Raw genomic sequence first — 26,621 nt, 5'->3', positions numbered from 1 at the left:
TGTGATAGTTGGTTGCATCTCCAACTAAAATACAGGGTGATTCAAAAAGAATACCACAACTTTAGGAGTTTAAAACTCTGCAATGACAAAAGGCAGAGCTAAGCACTATCTGTCGGCGAATTAAGGGAGCTATAAAGTTTCATTCAGTTGTACATTTGTTCGCTTGAGGTGCTGCTGACTAGGCGTCAGCGTGAGTTGATGCTAAGATGGCGACCGCTCAACAGAAAGCTTTTTGTGTTATCGAGTACGGCAGAAGTGAATCGACGACAGTTGTTCAGCGTGCATTTCGAACGAAGTATGGTGTTAAACCTCCTGATAGGTGGTGTATTAAACGTTGGTATAAACAGTTTACAGAGAATGGGTGTTTGTGCAAAGGGAAAAGTTCTGGACGGCCGAGAACGAGTGATGAAAATGTAGCACGCATCCAGCAAGCATTTGTTCGCAGCCCAGGAAAATCGACTCGCAGAGCTAGCAGAGAGCTGCAAATTCCACAATCAACTGTATGGAGAGTCCTACGAAAAAGGTCAGTTATGAAACCTGAACGTCAACTACCTGAGGCGATGGATCGGCCGCCAGGCAGCCCGTGACAGAGCACTTCATCACTGGCCTCCAAGAAGCCCTGATCTTATCCCCTGCGATTTTTTCTTATGGGGGTATGTTAAGGATATGGTGTTTCGGCCACCTCTCCCAGCCACCATTGATGATTTGAAACGAGAAATAACCGCAGCTATCCAAACTGTTATGTCTGATATGCTACAGAGAGTGTGGAACGAGTTGGAGTATCAGGTTGATATTGCTCGAGTGTCTGGAGGGGGCCATATTGAACATCTCTGAACTTGTTTTTGAGTGAAAAAAAAAAACCTTTTTAAATACTCTTTGTAATGATGTATAACAGAAGGTTATATTATGTTTCTTTCATTAAATACACATTTTTAAAGTTGTGGTATTCTTTTTGAATCACCCTGTATAATATTGACACATGTAATGAAAATGACCTCATTCTTTGAGGATGTCATAACAAGAACTGGAAATTAGTGATCAGTCTGTATGGTTTTAAATAATTATGTTGATCACTGTTTTCTCTGCCTTTGAAGCAGAATACATAGCCTTGTGTGAATGAATGTGTATGTTATTGAAATAAAGTAATACTTCCTTTTCTGATGACAAGGTAGCAATCATTCAGTGAAATACAGATATGTTTTATTTATTTATTATCATCCTCATCATTCTGGAATAGATCTCTGGTGCAAAATCTTTGTACGGTATACTCACCATCATTCATATGCGGATTATCTGGTTTGCAGATTCTCTAGCAAACAGCAATAACCAACCCACCACATGAGAACAGAGTACCATCCATTTCCATTGTTATTGGCCAGTGCGTATTCTGTGTAAATTGAAAACAGACTCAGTTTTCTGATCTTAATTGATACAAAGCAAGTCAAAGAAATTTACCAAGGAGGTAACAGAAACAAAGGAAATGTTTGTTGACATTAAAAAAAAATGGAATTTACTGAAAGATCCGAGAAGGGGAAGCTGTTCAAAAACTAAGTGCTGTTATTGGAATGCAGACTGCTTGAGACATCAAATAGAATAAGGAGAAAAAACAGGATTTTGTCAGGAAATCCATTTTAGTTGTGGACCATCTGCATGAGAAAGCATGAAGAGATATACATTGGATGAATTGGATGCCACTCTTTTGCAGAGGTTAAGCTAAAGATGAACAGAAAGTGTCATTGTTTCAGGTGTTATTTGTGCCGAAAAAACTAATTTTCTTTTCATGAAGCTCTAGGGTTGGATGGCAAACCAGATTTCAACATCATAGGATTTGTGAACTTACTGTGCAAGGAGAGTGGCTTAGTTCAATTTTTTTGATAGCTATTTCCTTCCAGGAAGAGTTCCAAAAATCTGTGGAAAAAGAGAATTTCACCCCATACCAAAATTATAACGCAGGCAAAAGTGTTCGGTATTAGCAGTGTCTACCTACCAGAACCATTGCTATTAAGAGCGAAGTTTAGAGTTCCTAGCTATAAGTAATCTAAAGAATGCATCAAGAATTTGTGTGCTGCTAATGCTACAGGGAATAACAAAGTGAAATTGCTAGTGATTGGAAAATCAAGAACGACTTGAGTGTTCAAGGATGGTGCAACTAAGGATCTTCCTGTGTGTTATTACAACCAAAACAGAGCATGGTTGGATAGCAAAATTTTCAAAATATGGTTCCACACACATTTTGTAACACAAGTTTATAAACTTCTAGAAGAGAGGATTCCCGCAGAAGGTGGTTCTATTGCTTGATAATGCCAGTTCGTATCCTGATAAGAGGATTCTTAAATCTGATGATTGTCTCATCATAACTAAGTTTTTACCTCTTATCATAACTGCCATTGTACGGTCAGTGGACCAAGGCATAAATGTGTTTGTAAAATGGCACTACTTGATTGGCCTAGTGTGGTGGTGGTGGTTGTTTTTAGGGCATTCTGGAAGCAGCTGACAATTCTAGATGCCATACACAGGATTTCTGGTGCCTGGGAGACATTAGTTTGATCAAGGAGGGAAAATTTTTCCAGATATAGAGAAAAGTGATTCTGAAAGTTTCAGTGATGAAGAAATAACAACTCTGCAAAAAAACCTGGGAACAGATTTAAATAGCTTGGAAGATGTCAATGAAGAGTACTTGAATAAGTGGCTAAAGATCTACATATGTGAACCCAGAATTGCGACTGCTACTACACAACAAAACAGATGACAGTGAATGTGAAAGTGGGGATGAAGACAGTGACCTTATCAGCCATCGTATTTCATTGCAATGTGGTGGTACTTTTTTAGATTATATGGGTCAAAGGGGGTTTCAGTACAATGACATTATGTAAAGAAAATTTCAAAATGCCACACGAGGAGGAAAAAAAAGGAAACTTCTCTCAGCAGCAGGCCAACATTACAGACTCTCTTAAGAGATAAGAGAGCCTAGAGTACACATGCACAAAACTTGGACAAACTTTCAAACAAAGAACACAAAAACTTTCAAACAACATTTGAAAATATCTCACTTATTCATGTTTTTTTTCAATTATTTGTGCTTCTTCACCCCCACATTACCCCGTGTAATTGGGAGTATACTGTAGTTAGTTTCACCTTTCCGTGATCCACTTTATTAATATTTTGTGACCCTTTCTATGTCTCAATTGGTCAAATGCTATAGCTATTTAATTTCTCTCCTACATACTAAATACTCCCTTAAAGCTGTTGGACAATGTCACTTTTATGTAGGTTGCATGTTCAGTTCAGACTTGTTTCTCTTACTCTCTTCGTATAAAGTGCAGTTGCTGGAAGAAAGTGATGGAACTTGTTACATTATGTTGTATAAAGTAAAATTGTATTGGCTGTGACCTTGAATAGAAGTTAAAGATAGAAAAAATGCACAACAAGAAAACAAACAACCTGCTCAGTGAACAGAGGATACAAACACAGTGGATAATACAGATTCTTTTTTACAAACATTAAGTAAATTCTCCCATTTAGGTGTGAAAAAATTACATCCTCTGTATGACACTAAAGGCCACACAGCAATGTGCAATGCATTCATTGAAGTTCTCGAGGACATGTTAACAAACATCTGATGAGGTGTCATTAATAACCCTTTTAATTTCATCCTTCAATTGATGTATTGTTTGTGATTTGTTCACATACAGATTTTCTGGGGCTTAGTCACATTGTCCTGCACAACAGCAGTGTTATCTTGTGTTCAAACAGAATTCAATCATCCTGTTTTCTTAACTTTTGAAACACAGCCATGATTTCAAAGTTTTGGATCAACTTTCGAACTGATGATTCGCTTAGAGCAGCATTACGTCAGAGTGCCACGTGCAATTACCAAATGTTGCTGTGGGACTTTCGCTGTTTTTGTAATAGCTTTTTATCACTTGTATACATTGCTCAGATGTCATCTGGTCCATGATGAAAATAAACATCAAACAACAATGCTCACCACATAAGATATCGGGCTGCTAATGGAAAGGATTGCAGGTAACGAACATGAAACAACTGTGCCTGCCAACTGTCATGACAAAATGGCACAAAGTTCAAATTCGTCCTTACTTCCCAAACACCCTGCAGAATTTAGAAAAATGATCCTTTTTTGTTTTTATTAAACCCAAACTTTCTTCAATCACTGATTAATAAATACGAGGGGCGTTTGAAAAGGCTGTGGAAAGTCCATGAGATGGCAACACCAGCACGTATCAAGGTCATGCTTAGTTAGTAGCATCTTTGGAAAGAGCGCGCACCAAGTTTCAGCCATATTGGTCTATTTCTTTGTGTTCGGCATTCGTGTGAATCAAGGAAGTCGAGTGATAGTCAAAAAATGGACGAAAAAGAATTTCGTGTGATGATTAAACATTACTTTATGAAAGTCTAAACGCCTCATGAGACTAAAAAGGAGCTTGATAAACATTACGGTGACTCTGCACCTTTGATTAGAGCAATTTATAAGTGGTTTCAAAATTTTCAGAGTGGCCATATGGGCACAAATGCTGAACGTTCTGGACGCCCTGTGGAGGTTACGACTCTAGAAATCATTGATAAAATCCACAATATGTTGATAGATTACAGAAGAGTTAAGGTGCATGAGATTGCTAGTGCTGTAGGCATCTGGAATGAATGGGTACATAATATTTTGCATAAACATTTGGACATGAGAAAGCTATTCACAAGATGGGTTCCGCGATTGCTCACGCTTGACCGAAAACGGAATCATGTGAAGTGTTGCAAGGATGGTTTGCAGCTGTTCAGGAAGAATCTGCAGGACTGTAAGCGTTGTTTTGTCACTGTGGATGAAACATGGATACGTTACCATACTCCTGAGACAAAACAACAATCTAAACAATGAGTTACCAAGGGAGAATCCACAGAAAAAAAAATGAAGACCATTCCTTCAGCCGGAAAAGTTATGGCGACTGTCTTTTGGGATCCGCAAGGGATAATCCTCATAGATTATCTGGAAATGGGTAAAACTATTACAGGTGCATATTATTCATTGTTATTGGACCATTTGAGAGCTGCAAGAAAAACACTGGTGATTGGACCGCAAAAATGTCCTCTTCCATCACGACAATTCACAAGCACACACCTCAGCAGTTGTGGTCACAAAATTAATGGAAATAGGCTTCCAACTCATTTCAAATCCCCCCTATTCTCCAGACTTGGCTCCCTCGGACTACTATTTGTTACCCAATTTGAAGGAATGGCTGGCAGGACAAAGATTTTATTCAAACAAGGAGGTGATTGCATAGCTATTTTGCAGACTTGGACAATTCCTATTATTTGGAAGGGATCAACAAATTACAACAGCATTGGACGAAGTGTATAAGTCTAAAAGGAGACTACGTTGAAAAATAAAAAAAGGTTTACCCCCAAACACCTAAGTAGTTTTTATTTTTCACAGACTTTTCAAATGCCCCTCGTACTTGTGATGCGTGACAGAATTCTGAGCACACATTTTGTGATCTCTGTTGCATTCTTTGTTGCACAATTAACATTTGGATTATTTCACCCTGGGTAAATTATTAGAATTTCTGAAGGGTGCAAAAGTTGTTCCACACTGTGATTGTGTATGGCACCTTGAATCCAGCTCAACTTTCCCTTTTAAACAAAGATGAGAGAGAGCTGTTGGTCTTCTGTGTAGTATTGATTTCACTGTAGAAGACTTCTTCAGTACATAAACTAACATTAAGATTGATGGTTGGTTGTATCTGGTCGTGATTTCTTGAGAAGACTCATCCGTTATGGCCTTGCAAACAAACTTTGTCCTCTTTTTGTTGGTTGATTTAAATAGTGCTGCACAACTTACTGATGTAGGAAACAAAGATTTACTCTTTATATGGGCATGATTGGTATATACATCCATGGTGTCCTCTCCAATGGGTTTGATAAATGTGTCCATCCACATGATTCAGTGGCATTTAATGACAAGTCAAAGGCTGGCTCGTGCTGTTATGCTGGTTGTTAAAATCTTATTTTTTTGTATGGTACCTCTGATTATTCAAGGCAACATGTTTAATTAATTGTAAAGTTTATCTCAGGAATGAGTTCACTTCATGTGTTGTGGCAATCAGAAAGCATGCTTTTTGTACCATTTTCTTTGTTATTACAAGTGGTTGGAATAAGAAATAATGACTGCATTCAGAAAGTGATTATTTCAGAGATGTCTAAGAATTGAGAAGACATGGACAACAAGAAAAATGAAAGTGACATAATTTATTCACTCATTCATTTTTACTGTAGTAAGCCTATATAAATATTACACTGATACAGAATGATGTGACGAGCTGTTTTCAGTGTTTCATACAAAACCATAGCGCACAAATTTATGTGCACATCAGTACATCGCTTCTCATCCCAATTGAGCAGGCAGATCTAGGGTCTACAGTTAGTAAGACACAGTAGCTGATGAATTGGAGACAAAAATTAAGATTCTTTAGAGAATTCTGCAAGAGTCATAACAAAAATTCACTTTTTGGGAGGAAGTTGTTTGATGCACCATTCTTTGATTCATAAATTAAAACCCACAGATATAATTTTACAAGCGAGTAAAGTGTCCAACTGTGACAGCTTGCATTAAGGTAAATTAGACTGTGTTGCTCACATGGGTACCATTCTTTAAAATATTACACAGAAAAGTAAAGGAGTAGCAAAACTTTGAGTCTGTATCTTTGTCAAAACTGAATGACATCATGTGTAATCTGATATTTATCATTTTGTATATTTTAAAATGTTTAAATTTTTGTGTTTCAAGTACTCTGCTACCTTTAAGTGCCACTGTAATGGTAATATTAAACCATAGCTCCATAAGTACGTTACATATGTAATGTGCAACTGCATTTGACCATGTTTTATGAAAGGTATTGCAAAATTACTGGCAAATTGACAAAACTTACTAGAGGATGACAGTGACACACAAAGCACTATGGATTTGGCTATTTTATATTTGTTTGAGCTTCGAAATGGCAAAGAAATTAACTACCCTAAAATTTGTTGGTTTTGCTTTTCAATGATGTAAGTATTGCGTGGTGATACTTCACAGTGCTCCATTCTTAGTAACATGGCAGTTGATTATGAAGAAATGTGGTATGATGTCCTTAAGCAGCAAAGCTGCATACATAAATTGACCTATGTAATTTGTATATGAGTAATAAACTGCACATATAGTTAGTAATAAGATAACAGTTCTTTTACAAGTTTCTCTTTGAGAAGTATATATGCTGTCCTCTCATTGCTTCTTCACCATTACATATACTTCGTAGTATGTTTTGTGATGTAAAGATAAGACTCTACATCAGTTCTAGAGGACATATTCCTAAATTGTTCAGAGGCAATTAGAAGGCCATAATGTTGCTGTTATCTATGTTACAATCTTCATATTCTGTTCACCACCTAAGACTAGTTGACAGTTTGTTGGGTGTCTGCCACGGTTTTTAACTTTGGTCACCATAGTAGTCAAATACAGAATGCTAATTTTAAGACCGTGGCAGTAAAAGTTCCTGAAAGTAGGACAGTTCCTTGAATACCTTCTTGGATGATTTGTGACATTCTGTGGAGTTGTCTCTGTAGAATTTCCAGTAAGAGAGACAACTTAGGTGGTTTTCTTTTTAGCTGTGATAGTTATTCATTTGGCCTCCGCAGCCAGTACAAATCTTTGACTTGACAACTCAGTCACAACCAGTGTTCTGATTTAAGTAATTAATGTATCCAATACTGTTAACTGCCCTGTTCTGTCCATGTTACAGCTGAGTGCTCAAGTTGAGAGGTTAACAATGCTGGGACGTGAGTTGCGACGTAAGCACCGGGGAGCACAAGCTCAGGTGCACTCGCTCATAGATGAACGCGCAGACTTCCTGGCACAGCTGCAAGACCAGCAGCGTGAGCTTGTTGGCCTCCGGCAGCGCCTTGGGCTTGCCCAGAAAGAAAATGAAGATCTTGCCAAGTCTCATGTCAGTAGTTGCTATAATATTGCTATGTTAATAAGAACTAGGTTTATCTAACATAGACATATGGCAGCTCTATGTAAAAAAAAAAAGTGTGAAAAATCTGCCATTCATGGGGGCATGGAAACATTCAGCTGCTTTTGATTATTTCTCCTTTGTGTATACCAGTCTCAATATGGAGTATTAGTTGCAAATTCAGCCACTGTTCCTCTAACAGTAAGACATGGTTTTCTGTATTTGATGGTAATTTGGAGGATCTGTATGAAGCTCAGTCTACATTTTTCCATTGAATGTGTTATGCTTGGTAGTGAAGGGAGGTATATGTAAGTTGTAGCTAGTTTGCAGCATGGATAAAATTTAGTGTTGGTTTCTTGATGACCAGAAAAGTTCTAATTCTTGGTGTGGTAGGTGCATGTATATTTGTTTATAAAATTTATGCTACTTGCATCTTTATGTGTGATTGTGCATGGTTTTTCCTAAGTTAAAGATCATTTTAATAGTCATTTTTATTTAATGTGTATGAAATGCTGTGTTATTACCACGTACAACCATGGAGGAAAACATTGGAGTTGTGCATTTATGAATAAGATAGATTGTATTTGGCTATTTAACACAAAACAGTCACTTTTGCATATTCAGTCTTGCATAATTCTCATAATTGCAGGTTCCTATTCAGTCAATAACTCTGACTTTGCTGCAACAAAATTTGTGAACAAGGACTGACATTATGTTAATCAGAATTATAGCAAAACTTCTAATCCATTTCATGAGAAGAGTTTTCACCTTGAGTTTTCTTGGTTTATAGTAGGCAGGACATTTCTCTTACCGTAAAGTGTGTGCTTCAGTGACCATTAACAATAACTGAAGTGTTGAACATTTGCAACATAGTTCTCTTAAGCAGTGGAGAATGTGGAACTAGTCACTAAGCACCGGGGTAGTTTCCTTATGCTGTTCTAGTATGTTAAATAAGATTATCTCTGAGGAACCTAACAGCCATGAAAACTCAAAGTAGACACTCAGCAATAACAAGTTTCAAAAAGCAGAAATGCGAGGTTGGAATATCAACAATGTAGGAAAAATAGATTGATACTTACTGTAAAGATGACATGTTAAGTTGTAGACAGGCACAATTAAGACACTTACACATGAGCTATTGCCTACAGACTTTATCAGAAGAAGTAAGAGAAATACACATTCATTCACAAAAGCAAGCACACCTCACACACACAACTGCCAACTCTTATCATCTCAGAGCAAAATGCAACTGTTACATGAAATGGAATCAGCAGTCTGGAGGGGGCAGGGAAGGGGAAGGGATAGCAGTGCATGTGTGTATGGAGGGGGGGGGGGGGGGGGGAGTGTGGTCTATTGGAGTGTTCAGAGCTAGACTGCCAACAGGCGCAGCATCAAAAGGTTGTGGTGCACGGAAGTGGGGAAAATGAAGCAAAAAAAGGAGAGGAGTGGGGAAAGATAGGCAGGTGGTATGGTAGAAGATGGCAAACAAAGACAGTGGGAGACTAGAATGAGGAGCAGCTGATAGGACAGAAGGGGCGGGAACTGGCAGATAGAGGGTGTGGGGACACTGTTATCATAGGTTGAGGGTGGTATAGTTACAGGAGTGGAGAATGTGTTGTAAGGATAATTCCCATCTCTGCATTCAGAAAAGCTGATGGCATAGGGGAGGATCCAGAAGGCTCAGGTAGTGAAGCAGCCATCGAAATCGAGCACGTTAAGCTCAGCTGCATGATGGTTTACGTTACTGTTGGCCACAGTTTGGCAGTGACCCTTCATCTTGGTGGACAGCTGACTGGTAGTCCTACCATTATAAAATGCTATACAGTGGTTGCAGCAGAGCTGGTAAATGACATGGCTGCATTCACAGGTGGCCCGGACCCTGATAAGGTAGGATAAACATGTGTGAGGGCTGGAATAGGAATTGTTGGGTGAGTGAATTGGGTAGGTTTTCCTCCTGGGTCTTCCACAGGGATGTGAGCCTTCTGAGACAAGATTGGCACTGGAAGTGGCATACATATGGACTGGGATGATGTGGAGGTTGGGTTCGTGATGAAACACCACTTTAAGTGGGGTGGGAAGTATCTCAGGTAGGATGTCCCTCGTTTCAGGGCACAATGATAGGTAATAAAAGTCCTGACGAAGGATGTGGCTCACTTGTACTAGTCCAGGGTGATACTGGGTGACAAGGGGGCTGGTTCTCGGAGTTGGTGGGAGGATTGAAGATGTGGGAAATGGTGCAGGAAATCTGTTTCTGTTCTAGGTATGGGGGTATTGTGCAGATGAAGCCATCAGAGAGAATGTGGCCAAAATCTGGGAAGGTGGCATTTCAATCTGAGGAGGACTAGATGAAATGGATGGGGGAGAAGGTGTTAAGGTTAAGAAGGAATGAAGATAGAGAACCTAGACATTGACCACCTCCTCTCTGGTGGCTCCATCCACATATCTGTCCGCACTAAACCTACCAACCATTTCGACAGCCTAAAAACTGCAGCTATATAGCCTGGCCAGTGACAAGAACTCCCTTGCTCAGTATGCCGAGTGACTCAACAAGGCCTTCACAGACGGGCACTATCCTGTGCCATTTCCTCTCTCAACTCCAATCCAACCACAACCCTCAAAAACTGGCCACGAAGGAGTGTCCAGTTTGTCACCAAATACCGCCCTGGTCTGGAACAGCTGAACCACATCCTTCACCAGGGCTTTGATTACCCATCATCACACACTGAATTGAAAGATGCCCTTCCTGAGATCCTTTGCATCCCTCCTAAACTGGTGTGCTATTACCAGCAGTATTACTATGAACCAGCTGTCCACCAGGATGAAGAGCCACCGCCAAGCTGTGGCCAAGAGTGAAGTAGGGCAATTTCATCTCAAATTGTACAGGTCATGTCAACTCGTGGTCATGAATTACTCTGGAAAAAATTAATATTAGACCTCCATATCATAGGTGTTAAGAAATAAAGTATTTTCATTTTATCTTAATTTTTGTAAATGGCATGGCCCTTCAAAAACGTATATTTTGTAAATGACTGTTCAAACACTAGAGAACCAAAACAAATATAGCTAATAAACCGGGGTACTGGAGACCTGGCAGATGTTTTGCATTAAAGCTCCCTCTTAGTGTGTTGAAATTTAGTTGACTTAAAAATTTAAGATGAAAATATGAAATTTAAGTTAATTTTTCCACTTAATATATTTTTTCCTAATTTGGAAAGTCACAGAACACAATTTTTGCTGTTGTACTACCAGATGCTACTGATGTAATTATAAACAGTATCTTCTCTGCTCCAGCTATCTGTATGATGTAAATATTTATTACTAAAAATTTAAAAATTGCATTTTTATGAGTTTTAATAATTACTTACTCGGAAACTCAATCCAAAAACAACATATTGTTTGCCTAATATGTTAGTAGTTGATGCAAACACAGTAGGCAATATTTTTCTGTGTAAAGTGTAAAAAAAAAAATTTCAACATTCTGCATATTTCACATATCTGCATACATCACAGGCCATAGCAGAAATTAAATCATGATCATCCCAGAATACTGACAAGTTAGGTCTTCATTTCAATTTTGATGAGAACTGGTCTGTTGCTTTGCAGAATGAAATTCAAAGTTACCACTGGCACACATCACAGGTATCAGTATTCACATGTGTTGCTCACTTCTGTGGAACATCAGTTTTGCTGTTGTCAGTGATGGTCTCATTAATGACAGTGCATGTGGGTCATTCCATGTCAATTCAACCAATTTGAAAAAAATGTTCCAGCTGATAGTCTCAGATTTGGCTGAAATTTAGAACACCAATGCTACCAAGTGTGGAACACTCATGTACAAAATTTTAAGTTCCCCTGCCAATTAGTTCCAGAATTATGGCTTGTGAAAGGTGGTGTGACCTGGAAATTGCAACCCGCATCTGACAATCTATCTTCAGACCCAACTTCAGGTCTTAATAACTTTGGAACTATTCCACACAGTCCAGTGAAATTTTTACAAGCCAGTAACATCCACTTAGAGAACACACACTATGAATCAAAACACCAACAACATATTTCTGAGGGAAAATAAAAATTCCAAAATGTGATTTAAAAAGGTAATACGTTAAAAGGTACATTTTGTAGGTGCCCTCTATGCCAAATATAATTCACTCGAAAAGGGTATAAATTTTTTTGTGGTAAGGTTAATGCGGCCTAAACACACACAGAACTCATTGTGCCCATATCAGTCACAAAAACTGAGTTACATGCACATGAAAATACAAAAATTTGAAATATTGCCGGAAAAACATGGATTTTTGAAGTGTGGTAGCACAAAAGGGACAAGTGGTATCCAAGCCAAATTTCACACACTGCATAAGTAGATGATAATGATATATATCTCAAAATTTCAGCATGTTATTGCACGACATTTGTGTACAATGGAAGTTGACAGAGATGTATTTGGTTATGTTTCTTTTAACATGATTTAGCAAGTAATAGTGATGACGCAGACAGCTTGTCTCAAAGCTGCAGCAATTGTTAGGAACCATTAGGCAACAACAGCAAACTGGTGCTTTTAATTTATTATTATTAGGCAACAAAGTTAAACAATGGTAGTTTTCAGGGACAGAATGAGTCATTGTTAGGCAGGAACAACAAAGGAAACAAGCAACAATTACAGGTTACTCATGGTTTTTAAGATTCTAGTTCAGACTGGTCAATACTGTTGTGGAAAATCAGTATGGACGCAGAAGAGTGTACTAGTGGTTCTTTTGTTCAAACAAATTGCAGTATTTGTAGGGCACAAGCATCTGAATGTCATAAAGCAACATATGGAACAAAATGTGGCATTCGCTTTGTACTGTATGATCTGGATGAATTGGACCAAGATTTGTTGCTATGGAGATCTGGGATACACCCTGTGGGCACAAGAAGTACAGTTCCAGGAAACTTTAGTGTTTGTTATCATCATATGAAAGTGTTTCTGGATAAGTATTCTTTCCTACAAAGAAGTTGTTTTGACCCATTTCGGATTCATAAGAAGACAGTGAAGTGTACCTCAGAGAAACTGATATAAAATCAGTATTGAAAGTGAATCAGTGCATGGGACTTAACATGAAACCAGGATAAAAGTTATGTTCCAGGTGTGTTACACTGCTAAAAAATGAAGATATTCTGATAATTCACATGACAGTGACGAAGAGTATCAGCCACCTACAACCACAGCAGATGAGCAATTAAATACTTCAGTGACTGCTCTTGGTTTATCTCCCATGAAGACACACAAGGTTGGGAAAAAGAGACAGGCCCAGCTATGGTAGAAGAAAACTACAAGAAGCTCAAATGGAATTAAAACACACACTAGCTGACACACTAATGGTGGAAGAGGAAGAACTATCTACTGCAAAGGAACAGAAATCATGCCAGAAATGCTCTGATTTGAACAAAATTGTGCATGATTTGAAAGAAAAATGTGCCATATCCACACGCCAGAAAAACGTAGCTATTCTCACCCTTGCACCTTCCAGCTGGCCTATTGTCTGCACTGCAAAGGAATTCAATGTTTCTACATATATGGTAAAGCAAGCTAGGAAAATAAAAGCAACCCAAGGAGTGCTTCCACAACTTCAGCAGGCTCAGGGTAAGCAATTGAGTTCAGAAATAAAGGTGCTGGTGTCGGAGTTTTATGCAAATAATGACTACAGCTGATTAATGCCTGGAAAAAGACTATGTAATGGTGAAAATGGGAAATGTACGTGTACAGATGCAAAAAAGACTGTTGCTATGCAACATATCAGAACTATAGGCCTATGCAGAATTCAAAGAAATGTATCCCAATACCAAAGTAGGTTTATCATCTTTTTTCAATCTTTGGCCAAAATGGGTTGTGCCTGTAAGTGCAAGGGGCTTACACAATGTTTGTGTATGTGACCCATCAAAATGCTAAGCTGATGTTTGCTGCTATAAAGGATTCTGGTCTGGATTACAAAGGTGCAATGAAGCTGCTAGTGTGTGACATCAGTTCCTACCAGTGCATGATACACAGGTGTGAAGTGTCCTGATAAGGCAAATTTTGCAGATCACATGAATAACAAACTGTATGGTGAACTTCTTATGGATGACGATGAACTTGTTTATAAGAAACAATGGACACACATGGATCACACAAGTCTTGAAACAAAGCAAAGTACAGTGGAAGATTTTATTGAAATGTGTTGTCAAAAAACGGACAAACTGACCACACACAGCTTCACAGCAACAGCAAGATCGGCTTATCTCCAGTTTTGTAAGGATACTTTGAAACAAGATGAAATTATAGTGATACTAGACTTTTCTGAAAATTATGCATTTATAGTTAAAGATGCTGTCCAAGGATATCATTGGGACAACAGTCAAGCAACTCTTCAGCCATTTGCAATTTGCTATAGAGGTGCATTTTTAGTGACTGTTTAATTCGTGATGCCATTGCAGTTCATGCCCACATTCACACAGTCATGGCATATGTGAAAAACAAGCTGCCTCACATACATTTTGCGAAATACTTCAGTTATGGGGCCGCTAGTCAGTACAAAAACTGTAAAAATCTCAACAATTTATGCATGCATTACCATGATTTTCAGGTTCACACAGAATGGAATTTTTTCGCAACAAGTCATGGTAAAAATGTATGTGATGGTGTTGGTGCTACCATTAAGTGCATGGCATCACGACCTAGTCTGTAGCACCCTACAGAAGGTCACATTCTAATACCTCTTCAATTATTTACCTGGGTACATAAAAATATTTCTGGCATACAATCATTCTACGTTTCAAAAGATGCGAAATCAATCGAAGAGTTGCTAAAAAGCAGACTAGAACAGGTTAAAACTGTTGCAGGCACAAAGAGCCATCATCACTTCCCTCCAGCGGACTCTGACAATATGCAGATGAGTAGACTGTCCGGTTATAAAACTATAGGTTCATGTACAACATGTCTTCACAGTGTGTCTAACTCAGGATTCAGAAGCAAAAGCAGCAACAAACAACCAGGTTGCTATGTTATTGCTGTTTATGATGACAAATGGTACTTACGATGTGTTGCAGAGTGCTGTGAAGCAGAAGGTGCTGTATTTGTGAACATCATGGCACCATCAGGACCAGCAAGATCATTTCATTGGCCACGTTTGGCATACAGGTGTTGGATTCCTTTTGAACATATTCTTATGACAGTTCCAGTTCCTACCACAGTGCCAGGAAGACAGTACAATTTGCCACTTAATGTACAGAGTACAGTAGCTAAAATGTGGGAGAACTTCTGTTCGAAGTACAGTCGACTGGTTTTTAGCAGTTAAGATGCAGTAAACATTGATAGGTTGTGTTAATCTGTCTGTATGTTGTTGCTTAGTGATTAAACAGTTGTGGGAGAGGATAAGAAGAGACAGAACAGTTTACGATATGTTTTTACAAAATTGTGTTGTGGAACAATGGCCACATCACCAAATACATCTGTCAACTTCCATTGTACACAAATGTTGTGCAATAACATGCTGAAATTTTGAGATATATATCATTATCATCTACTTATGCAGTGTGTGAAATTTGGCTTGGATACCACTTGTCCCTTTTGTGCTACTACACTTCGAAAATCCATGTTTTTCCGGTAATATTTCAAATTTTTGTATTTTCATGTGCATGTAACTCAATTTTTGTGACTGATATGGGCATAATGAGTTCTGTGTGTGTTTAGGCCACATTAATCTTACCACAAAAAAATTTATACCCTTTTCGAGTGAATTATATTTGGCATAGAGGGCACCTACAATATGAACCTTTTAACGTATTACATTTTTAATCACATTTTGGAATTTTTTATTTTGCCTCAGAAATGTGTTGTTGGTGTTTTGATTCATGGAGTGCGTTCTCTAAATGGATGTTACTGGGTTGTGAAAATTTCACTGGACTGTGTGGAATAGTTCCCAAGTCATTAAGACCTGAAGTTGGGTCTGAAGATATATTGCCAGATGCGGGTTGCAATTTCCAGGTCACGCCACCTTCTTCCACAAGTCATAATTCTGGAAGTAATTGGCAGGGGAACTAATACTTTGTACATGAGTGTTCCACACATGGTAGAATTAGTGTACCGAATTTCAGTCAAATCTGAGACTATGAGCTGGAGCCTCTGGTTGAACTGACAGGGAATGACCCACATGCATGCTATGCTGTCAGCATAATTGGTGACATAGCACCTAGACACATGCATTTCCTAAACATGTGTATGTGACTGATGGTGCAGCATGTCATTTTAAAAACCATTTTCAGCTTATGAGCTTGGTTAACAGCTGTAGTACAGGAATTAAGACAAGTAGTGGCCATTTTCAGTGACAGGTAATGGAAAAAGTGCATGTGACGGGGTAGGTCGTCTCAGTAAAGATCTTGGAATAAGATTTAATCTCCAGTATGAAGCTGTTGATGCTATAAAAGATGCTACTGGATTTGTACGTACCATATCAACATTAGTAACAAACAGGGAACTCTTAATTTTAAATGAAAGTACATTAAGGAAATTGCGTTTAAAAAGGGGATAAGAGTGGTCTGCTATGAAGCCTGTGGTAGGAATTCAATCAAGTCACTACTGGGTTGCATCCTGGAGTGGCACATACATTGCAAGAACGGTTCTCCACAAAATGTAGCCTGTTGCTGTGTGTGAAATACAGAGGCCACAGTATACATTAGAAGACTTTGTAGTGAGCCACTTCATTCCTTGTGTGTATGACAATCAGTGGTAGATGGGACATATGATAAGTGTCTCTCGTGAGCTGCCAAATTAGCCATCTCATTTGACAACTTATGGTCCTGCTAATGCTTTCAGATCCCCATCATCTAAAGATCAGTGTGCAGATCCCATTTCCAAAGTACTGCATGTGTTAGCTCATCCTTGTCTGTGTGTAAATTCAGCTCGACTGCACATGTTCAGTGAGAAGCAGATGGAAAAAAACAAATGAACTCTCTTCAACAGTGTAGAATTGAATGTTACATTGTAGGCAATTCTAATGCATGAAAAGTCATGAAGAACTAAAATTATGACAGAAAACTGTAATAATTTGTGGATAATATAAAAAAAATGGTTATAAATATTCTATATCTCATTTTGATTATAATACACTTTTGATGAACATTATGAATTGTCTTCCCACTCACTTATGGTGATGTAAAGTAATTGTTTTGATTCAGGAATACCAGTTTTGCATGCCATTTACGTAAAATCAGCCATGTCTTTAAATATTTAAGTATCCATGGTCTTTTTTTTATTTTTTTTTATTTTTTTAATTTTTTTTAACGGGAGAGTAGAGCTGGGTCTACCTAAAAAATGTCTCACTTTTTGTACAGACAAGTGTTGCCCACTCTTATTATATGTTCCTAAGTAAAATGCCCAACTAATGTTACATGAAATTTTTAGAATATTTAGGATGGGTATTTTGGTCAAAATAATTTCTAAATAATCAAAAAATTTCAGATTCTTTCATCTTTATGTGCAAATATTTTAACAGATTAAGAATTCCCTGCATTAATGTCATAGCTGACAATTAGCAGTACTTCCACTTCATCATTTCTTAAGACATTAGCATCCTCTGACTATTCATATTTTCAAAACATAATTTTGAAATTCACAAAAAGTGACCAATTTTCATAGCTTATTTTCCCAAAAAAAATGGAAAAAAGCTCAAAGTGTGTATGTATTAATCATATCCCATAGTATTCCAAACAAAGTATTTATTGAAAATCAATTCAGATCTGTTATCACTTTTGGTTTCTTTATTACACTTTTTCAAATTTCCCTTTTGTTAGATTTTCTCAAATACTCTCATTTAGAGAGACTGTAGTAATTTAACAAATCTTCAGAAAATTTAAATATTGTAGTTTTGGAGGTGTATCATGAAGAACTTCATCATATATTATTTCAGTGAATTTGGAAATAGTGATAGGACACGTTCGCTCTTGACCTGTATGATTTGAGATGAAATTGGCCAGTAGACCACCCTGTGGCACAACTTGCAGCTGAACGTAACATACTTAATTCCAATGGCTGCTTCACAACCCAAGCCACTGGATCTTCTTCACCACCACCTTTCCTGAAATGCGCAAATGGGAGTTATCCTTACAACACATGTTCTGCTCCTGTAATTATCCTGGCCTCAACTTTACAGTATCATGCTGTCCCCACATCCTCCACCCAACAGTTCCCATCACTTCTGTCCTATACATCCTCCCCATATTTGTCTCCCACTCTTTGTTTGCTACCCTCTGTCATCACACATGCCCATCTTTCCCCGTTCCTCTCCCTTTTTGCTCAATTTTCCCCACCTCCCCGTGCCCAGTAACTTCCTGGCACTGTGCCTTTTGGCAGTTAAGTTCCTGCACACTCCACCAGATAGCACTCCTCTCTGCCCACCCTTTCCCTTCCTAGTCCATTCCAGACAGTTGCTTCCACTCCAAGTGATAGTTGCATTCTGGTCCAATCTGCCAGAGTTCGTGATCACGTGTGCATGAGATGCGCTTACTTCTGTGAATGAATGGCGCATGTTTCTCTTTCTGACAAAGGCTGTGGGTAAAAGCTTATGTGGAAGTGTTTATTAATTGTGCCTGTCTGCAAGTCAAAATGTCATCTTTGTAATTAGCAGTCTTACCTTTACCTACATTGTCAAGTTTCAAAAAGATTAGATATAATGAATAATCTAGAATGAGATTTTCACTCTGCAGCGGAGTGTGCGCTGATATGAAACATCCTGGCAGATTAAAACTGTGTGCCCGACCGAGACTCGAACTCGGGACCGAGTTCGAGTCTCGGTCGGGCACACAGTTTTAATCTGCCAGGAAGTTTCATAATGAATAATGTTTGCTGGAAGTTATTAAGTGCTCTCATTTGCAAATACTGAATAAATATATTGTGAAAAACTTGCTTGCTATGAGCTATGCTTTATCAAGGTATATTTAAAAGTGTAAAAGATTTAAACACGTGTGCATGCCAACACACATGTACATTTACACAAGCATAACTACACGCACATGACCACTGTCTATCCGCCACAGCGGCCAGAGACAGTGGTAGTGTGTGTAGTCTTTCCATAATATTGTTATTCTGTCCTAGAGTTTCCAATGTTTTATTTTGCGTAACACTAAGTTAATTAGATTGCTGATGGTAAGTGTTTTGCAGATATACTTTTGACTATATTTGAAAAATATTTATCAATTTGTGTCTGTTCAGTATCTCTAATATTTTGACATCTCAATAGACAGATTATTGAGTTTTGTATAGAGTAATAGTCTGTAGTCTGTACATTTGTTGATTTGAGTCTCTTCATTTCCTATGGCTATTACTTTAGTAAGGGTCTTCGTCTACAGTTCATAGTATCTACGGAAGTTGTCGTCCACTGTGACTATAGAACTGGCTCTTGGTTTGGTAAGATATTCTTAAGCCCTTTGAGGTCCAGCCTTTGTGAACTTCCGTATTTTTGTTGTGCCTTGATCCCTTAATCTTTCACTAGAGGGCAGTTTAGAAATATCACATTACGTCAAGAAATATTGTGATATCCTTGTCAGTTATCAAAGAAGGAAGAAAATGAAAATGAAAGAAACCAGCCACATAACTAACAATCTTTATCACTTGGATCTATTGCTAGCCAAACCCAACAATGTATTAAAAGTGAAAATATTGTGACAGTTACCTGGAACAAAATACCTTCCCTCTGGAAGTTGGGTCTGTCATGCAAAAGTCAACTAAGACTCTTCATATGTGCTATGGATACCTCTATCCATGGAAATAAGGTTGGTTTGATGTTCCTACACTTTAAGCTTCTGATTTAGTACCAGAGCAATGAATTCTAGGGATACCTCGCCAGGACTGCAACTAGAGTGGAAGTTAATGAGTGACTGAATGTGTCATACTACTTAGATTAGCAGGAGCTGAAGAAATACCTCGAGTGTTCTAGGAAGTGTAATAGGACCTTCGCTGTTAGTGTTACAGTTTTGACTTACCAGACAGTGTTGTTTGAAGTCTCGTGCTTTTTGCGGATGGTGCAGTCACTTTTAAGGAAATTTGGCCTGGAAAAATTGTAGTAATATCCAGCTATAACTCAATAAGGTATCAACCTGACTGCTCACCAGGAGCAAACAGAGGAGGGCAGTCGTTTGACTCAAGTATTGATAGTCCGCGGATCTGGCAGGCATTGAGCAAATCAGCTTCCTATTAGTGTGCTCCTTCCAGTTATATCTACAGTGCTTTTGTAGGAAGCAATGAGGCAACAAGTGAAGTCATTGCCAAAACACAGTAGACAGACATTGATAGTGTGATCAGATATTGATACTACAGTGTTCCAAATGCTTTGTGTGTTTCATGGAAAAACAGGTACAGTTGGCAAAACAAAACTGTTTATTTGTCTTACTATGTTAGAGTACTATCAGCTTTGTACCTCAAACCTGTGGTAATGCAATACACATTGGCAGCAGCATTAGCACCACATGTAAAATACTTTTTGCAGTATACCTGTATTTGTTCCCTCCTTATTCTAATAATTTTACATACAGACCTTTTTTCTTTCCTGTGCTTGCATATAATTACCACATATTGTTTTGTATATACAATGATAAGCCAAACATTATGACCAGTGCCCACCACATTCTTGGTTGCTGCCTGGTGGTGTTGCATGTTCCATAGTAACAAGAGTATGCAAGTGGAGCTGTCACAACTGAGGCATCATCCTATAATTCTTTAATCATAAGAATAAACCTGATGTAAACAAACACAAACGCGATGATCGGTTCAGAAGCCATAGTGCATGTACGCTGGTGTTACGCTCTTAGAAGTGGGTCCTACTTATGTATTAGATATCTTATTACTAAGTTATCAGGGTGTATACGACCCGGGACAACCGGGAGATCCGGGAAAAACCCGGGAATTTTTTCATCCGAGAGAAAACCGGGAATAACCCGGGAATTTTTCATTGTTTTAGTTTTGTTAAATTTTTGTAATTTTGACTGGTAAGAACCGATACTCTAATGAAGGATGTTACTGTATCCTGCTACTGCAGAATTATGCTTAATCAATAAAACATAAATGAGAGAAAAAAACGAAAATAACTTATATTGCAAAGGAAATGCGCCATAGACGATGACGATGACGACACACAGTGCTCATGCAAGCGTGTGCGAACAGCAAAATGTGTCAAAGGCTTTAGGAAGACTGTGCAGTGCTTCATAACAACAAATTACCTCCGATGAGCGTGAAGTCACAACTGTTTGCATTAGATTCGTTTTAGCAGTTACGAGCGTGCTCATGCGCATGCGCAATTGAGTCGCGCTTGAGTTGTAGATTCTCCCACTTCTGGCTACAGGAATGTGGCTATTGGCTGTGCAAGCAGTCGCAGCAAGTAACTAGATGCTACCGGGGAAAGGGGGAGCCAAATTCATAATCGCGAGGGAAAATGAACTTGTTTCACAAAGCGCTTAGCATCCAGCGCACGTTGGTCTAACAGAGTCATATAATTTTGAAAAGCATCCCTATTGGTGTTTGAACATTTTTGAACACATTTTAAGTTGATTTCTGAATGAATCTTAAGTTGATTTTTGAATGCGTGCATAGTGTATGTGATGTCTCTGTCAGGAGAATCCTCGTCTCATCTAGAAATAAACTTTCCGCAGACAAAAGGGGACGGGGCTATACGAGCTGAGGAAGTAAAGCCGAACGGATGAATGCCAATCGCTGTCTGATTATGTTGTTGATTGGGTATGCGAATGATCAGTGTTGTTATCATTACTAGTGAAATCCATAGATTCAGACTACCAGAATGGAAATAAACGGCTAACAGGAATAACAGGTGAGAAAGAATACATATTATCTACTCGGTGTATCCAAAAAAAATGAAATTTTTACAGAAAATTTTTGGCCAGATCGCTACACTAGTAAGGACCAGTTGTCAGCCGTTTAAGTTATATTCTGGAAGTAACGCGGAAAACGTCTTGTACGAAAATGTGACAATGCCTAACCGGAAAATAATCAGGGGATAACTAAACCTGTGATTCTGCTAGGGTTAGTGAAGTTAATCGGCGAACAAAATTTGACAGTGGCGGGAATAGCTACAGAATTGGTGATGACAAGATTGTTTGTTAGAATGAGGAAGGAGAAGAAACGGGGACATCACACAAATTATGGAAGAATAAGACAATTCCAAATTTATATAAAAATTGCGTAATACTACTTTTCGATCTCGTGCTTGAGACACTGGTGCGTATGAATGAAATGTGAAACTATTCCCTAACATAAAGCTTTTTGCTTGTAGTAGGCCTAATAGGCATTTGACATTGGTACTTTCTGGTATATTCTGCCGTGTTATAAAAATGACCATTTGTGCCAAAAGAGTCTCGTTTATTAGGCGGGCTGTCAAACTGGCTGACGGGGAGGAGGAGAGGCACCATAGGACATTTCAATTTCCACTGTCCTGAATGTAGTTTGATGGTATCCATTACAAAATATACACGTTTCAATACCACAGAGTGACATACAGTGACGTGCGATAGAAGAATGCTGTCTGAAGAGACGTGGCACTGCACTTTGGCACACTTACGAAAACAAAACAGATATCTGTGGCCAGGGGCTATCAAGTGAATTAAAATACATTCACATAATTACGGAAGGCTAAAATATGTTATTAGTTTCAGATTTTATTTTATTCTCAACTTTCTGACAGTGGAGTTATTTTTGTCTGTTTGCTAAAGAAATTTGACTTTTATTAACCTTTTCTGCAGAGGCAGTCAATGTATTTGAAACGAAATGTTTAATTCCACAGTTTCAACTGTTCGCTGCATTTAAAGTGCACGTTTTCATCTTCTAGCACGTATGGCATTATGCCATAATAAAAAAGAACCAAACATGATGTAATACAGTACGGTGCTCCAGGAAAATTTAAATCCCGAAACCACACAGAAAAACTTAATATCGGGTCGAGGTCTACTTCATTGGGAATCTGGACATACGAATGTGCACTTTAAGTAGGCTATGCACTTTAAATGTGCACATTTCAGCATGGTTCACGAAATTCCGATGCTCGTGGAGTATCCTCTGATGCCTTGTTTCTTTTATGACATAATGTATGATCTTTCAATGTCTTACACGTACGTACATACGGGCTTGTAACATCATGGTAGCTGCGCAAGCGCGGTGTCGCCTGTTATCTGCACTCTGTGCAAACTGCTGAAACGAACCTATTTCTAACAAGTCGCGGGAAAATATTGCAAATGGTGGTTTGAAAGGCGTTACTTTCGAAGTAAATATCCTTTTACGTAAGTTGAACTGTGTGTGAGAATGTTCCATGAATTTCTTAAATCACAGAGCGTTTGACTCTCATTTAAAAATCAACTCTTTGATGACCACCCATTTAAAAGAATTTCGTACCCTGAAGATCAGACATTTATATCACTATTAAAAATTTGACTGGCACATTTGTATGATATATCTTAAAATGTAACACTCGCAAAAAAGATCAACATTATATGCAAAAGCTTAGCTTCTCTTGCAGCTTATTAACCTTAGAGACTAAAATTATATGTGAAAGCTTTGCTTTTCTTGTAGCAACACTATGTATATTAATTTAAACTATAAATTTTCTCTGTTTGTGTGTTGGTGCGACGTAATGTTGCTGTTGACTGACTATATAATGTGTCCTATGCTCTGAATACCCACTGTCATCGGCTGGCGAGATCACGTGACATGAGCCATAACTGGCTTACAGAAGCGCATCGCAATCTCGATTTCAATGATTTGGAAATTAACATGTGGTGTTTGGTGGAATTCCAACGTATACTTTCATAATACGAAAATACCCAGCGTACATGTTCTTGTACATCAAAGATATTTCCAAAACGTGTCTTTTTTCCTGAGTTTAGTTTTCTAAAGTGCCGGGAAATTCAACGCCCGTGTATAAAATCATAACCATTCAAAGAATTGATAAGTTTCGCATGGAAAATATAATGTCACTTAACACGGAAGACGTGTTTTTTCACCCGGGAGAAAGTGTATTTTTAACTGGGAAAAATCTGGGAATTTTTTTCCTTGTCCACGTATACACCCTGGTTATGTTAAATGAAACTTTAAAGTATTCAAATGTATTAACAGCCATCAACATTTCTCTTAATCGTGCTTTAGCTACATAGTTTCTATTTCAAAAATCGTGTACAGTCACAGCCTCTGCAGCGTTGTGCTCCGATTGTCGCGCAACTAATGCGCAGTATGAAAATGGCTGAGGCTGCTTTCTCTTCCGTAGTGAAACACGCATGGAACACAGTTAAAAAAGGCCAAGAAATAGGCTGTTCTTAATGTTTTTCGTAAATTTATGGAGATAACCAGCCTTAAAGTTTCCCAACATTGTGTATAATGCAGTTGATATACTGACCCTCAGAGGATGTGTAGCGGAGTCGGTAGTGTAATGGAATATGAACCAAGTGCAGTTATTTGACCATTGGTTCAAATCTCTCCAGCATAAATTATTAGTAATTTTTTTGTTTCTTTATTTTTTTTAAATTTTTGTTAAGTTTGAAATACCTACATCTCGTAATTATAAAACTCGTCACAATTTTTTATGTATAAGGTAAGTCTTCTTGTTTCTAATTACATATTGGAGAAGAAATTCATGTTTCCATTTCAAATACAAACTCTTACCTACCTATGTTTTATGAAAGACTGTTCATAAAAGTAGTTTAAATTAAGAAAACATTACAATTTATTTTTAAGACAAAAATGAAAAACCAAATTCTTTTTACTTGGACTGCATGCACCTGTTTCAGAGATGCATATTCTCATAGAAACATGTAAAACAATCATTTTCACAACATAAAGCATATAAAAAAATGCTGAATTTTTATATTTTCTACTGTACCAGTACAATATGAACCCAACAGAACTGATCTGGAGCCAAGCTGCGGGATTTGGCCTAAGAAGTAACAAGACTGTTTAGTTACCAGACGTATTGGAACTAACGCACGCAGCTTTTTCACATGTCACTGCTGAACGTTGGCGATATATAGAACGGCTGGTCATAAAAGAGGAGGAGAAAATGCTGCGCCTGGTTGGCTTCATAGAAACTGTGTTGATAGGCTCGTTATCAACATAGCAGGTGACACTCCCAGAACTGAAATGTATTTCTCAAACTTGGATAAGGAAGATTACCAGCAACTTACTGTATATAATACCTTCAGTGGGTTCAATATTTAACTATACGGTGAAATCCTTCAATACTCTCTTATGTTACACACAGCTGATGCAGAAAAATTACCCTGTGGCTAAGTCAGGAAGTTTCATCATTCTTGTTTTTAATTACAATAGTACGTTAGCTAAAAACGATAAAGTATTGTGGTTTTCGTCTCGTCATCTAAGGAGGGTGTTGTGGGAGATTTGTGGTGTGTTATTTCACTCTGACATTCGAAGCTGCATTGCTCCTCTGCTCGTCTCTTTCTACAGGTGAACTGCAGCTGGCCATGTGACTGCAGGCTAGCTGTACCAGCTGACCGCTCAGTGCTGTCAAAGTTAAATGCGCTGGTAACGCTGTTGTCCCATTTATCGCTAAGTCGATGTGCACATAACGCGCAGCACAAAACGTACCCTTATTATCGTGCTTGACAGTACTTTGGACGGCTTGGCTGCTGTCACATGTGAAACAGAAATCCGGTGAGGTTCCAGCAAATGCGGAAGAATATATAGTGCAGTGTTATATCAGGTTTATTCTTATGATGAACGGATTAAAGCAAATATGTGGGCTGCAAATGGGGAAATCCACTGAGAAAAGTGACTTTGACCAAGGGCAGATTTTCATTATGCAGAACATGTGAACGAGTAGCTCGAAAACATTGAAGCTTGTTGAATGTTCATTTGCTACTGTGATGAGCATTTACGAAAAGAGGTAGGACAGTGAAATTACCACTAAGCACTAAATGGGTTGATGTCCACAACTTTTCAGATAACATGGGTTTCAGAGGCTTGTCTGCTCTCTAAACTAGGATAGATGGTGATCTGTGATACTGCTGAAAGATCACACTGCCGGTACTTCCATAAGTGCTTTGGAACACACCGTTCTTCGTACATTGTTGAACGTGGAGCTCCTCAGCAGACTACCCGTTCGTGTTTACATGTTGACTCAATGACATCGTAAATTACAATTAAAGTGGGCACGAGACCATCGGTATTCGACCTTTAAGCAATGGTAACATGTCAGCTGTTCGGATGAATCAGGTTTTTGCTACTTCAGGTCGATGGTCATCTCCACATATGCTGTCATCAAGGTGAACAGCAGTTTGAAATGTGCAGCATGCCATGGATCCAGGTTGCTCAGAGCAGTATTATGCTACAGCAGACATTTTGCTGCACTTGTGTGGTACCTGTGGTAGTAATCGAAGACATGCTGACAGCTGCAAATGACATGCATCCCTCCGCACTTGATACCTTCCCTGATGGCGATGTCATTTTTTAGCAGTATAATTGTGTGTTGAGGCAGCTGAGATTGTGTGTGGAAGAACTAGCACAAAGAGGAGAAGTAAGGAATCCCCATGGTGGAACAACATATGTAAAGAGGCAGTACTTCAAAAGAACAAAGCCTTCAGAGAATGGTTCCAGACCCGAACAGA

At 38.4% G+C, this 26,621-nt stretch overlaps 1 protein-coding gene across 6 annotated transcripts in view; it reads left to right on the top strand.

Moving 5' to 3' along the window:
* LOC126419041 (RILP-like protein homolog) overlaps positions 1-26,621 on the top strand; it is a 173,488-nt gene that overhangs the window by 71,824 nt on the left and 75,043 nt on the right. For all 6 annotated transcript variants that reach the window (XM_050086104.1, XM_050086109.1, XM_050086107.1 and 3 more), the window contains exon 4: positions 7,785-7,988. In XM_050086104.1, the coding sequence (XP_049942061.1) occupies positions 7,785-7,988 (204 nt within the window). The remainder of the gene's footprint in view (positions 1-7,784; positions 7,989-26,621) is intronic.

Source organism: Schistocerca serialis, chromosome 9 (assembly GCF_023864345.2).
Source record: "Schistocerca serialis cubense isolate TAMUIC-IGC-003099 chromosome 9, iqSchSeri2.2, whole genome shotgun sequence".
Taxonomy (NCBI): domain Eukaryota; kingdom Metazoa; phylum Arthropoda; class Insecta; order Orthoptera; family Acrididae; genus Schistocerca; species Schistocerca serialis.
The sequence above is the reverse complement of the archived record's forward strand: the minus strand, read 5'-3'. Positions and strand labels throughout refer to the sequence as shown.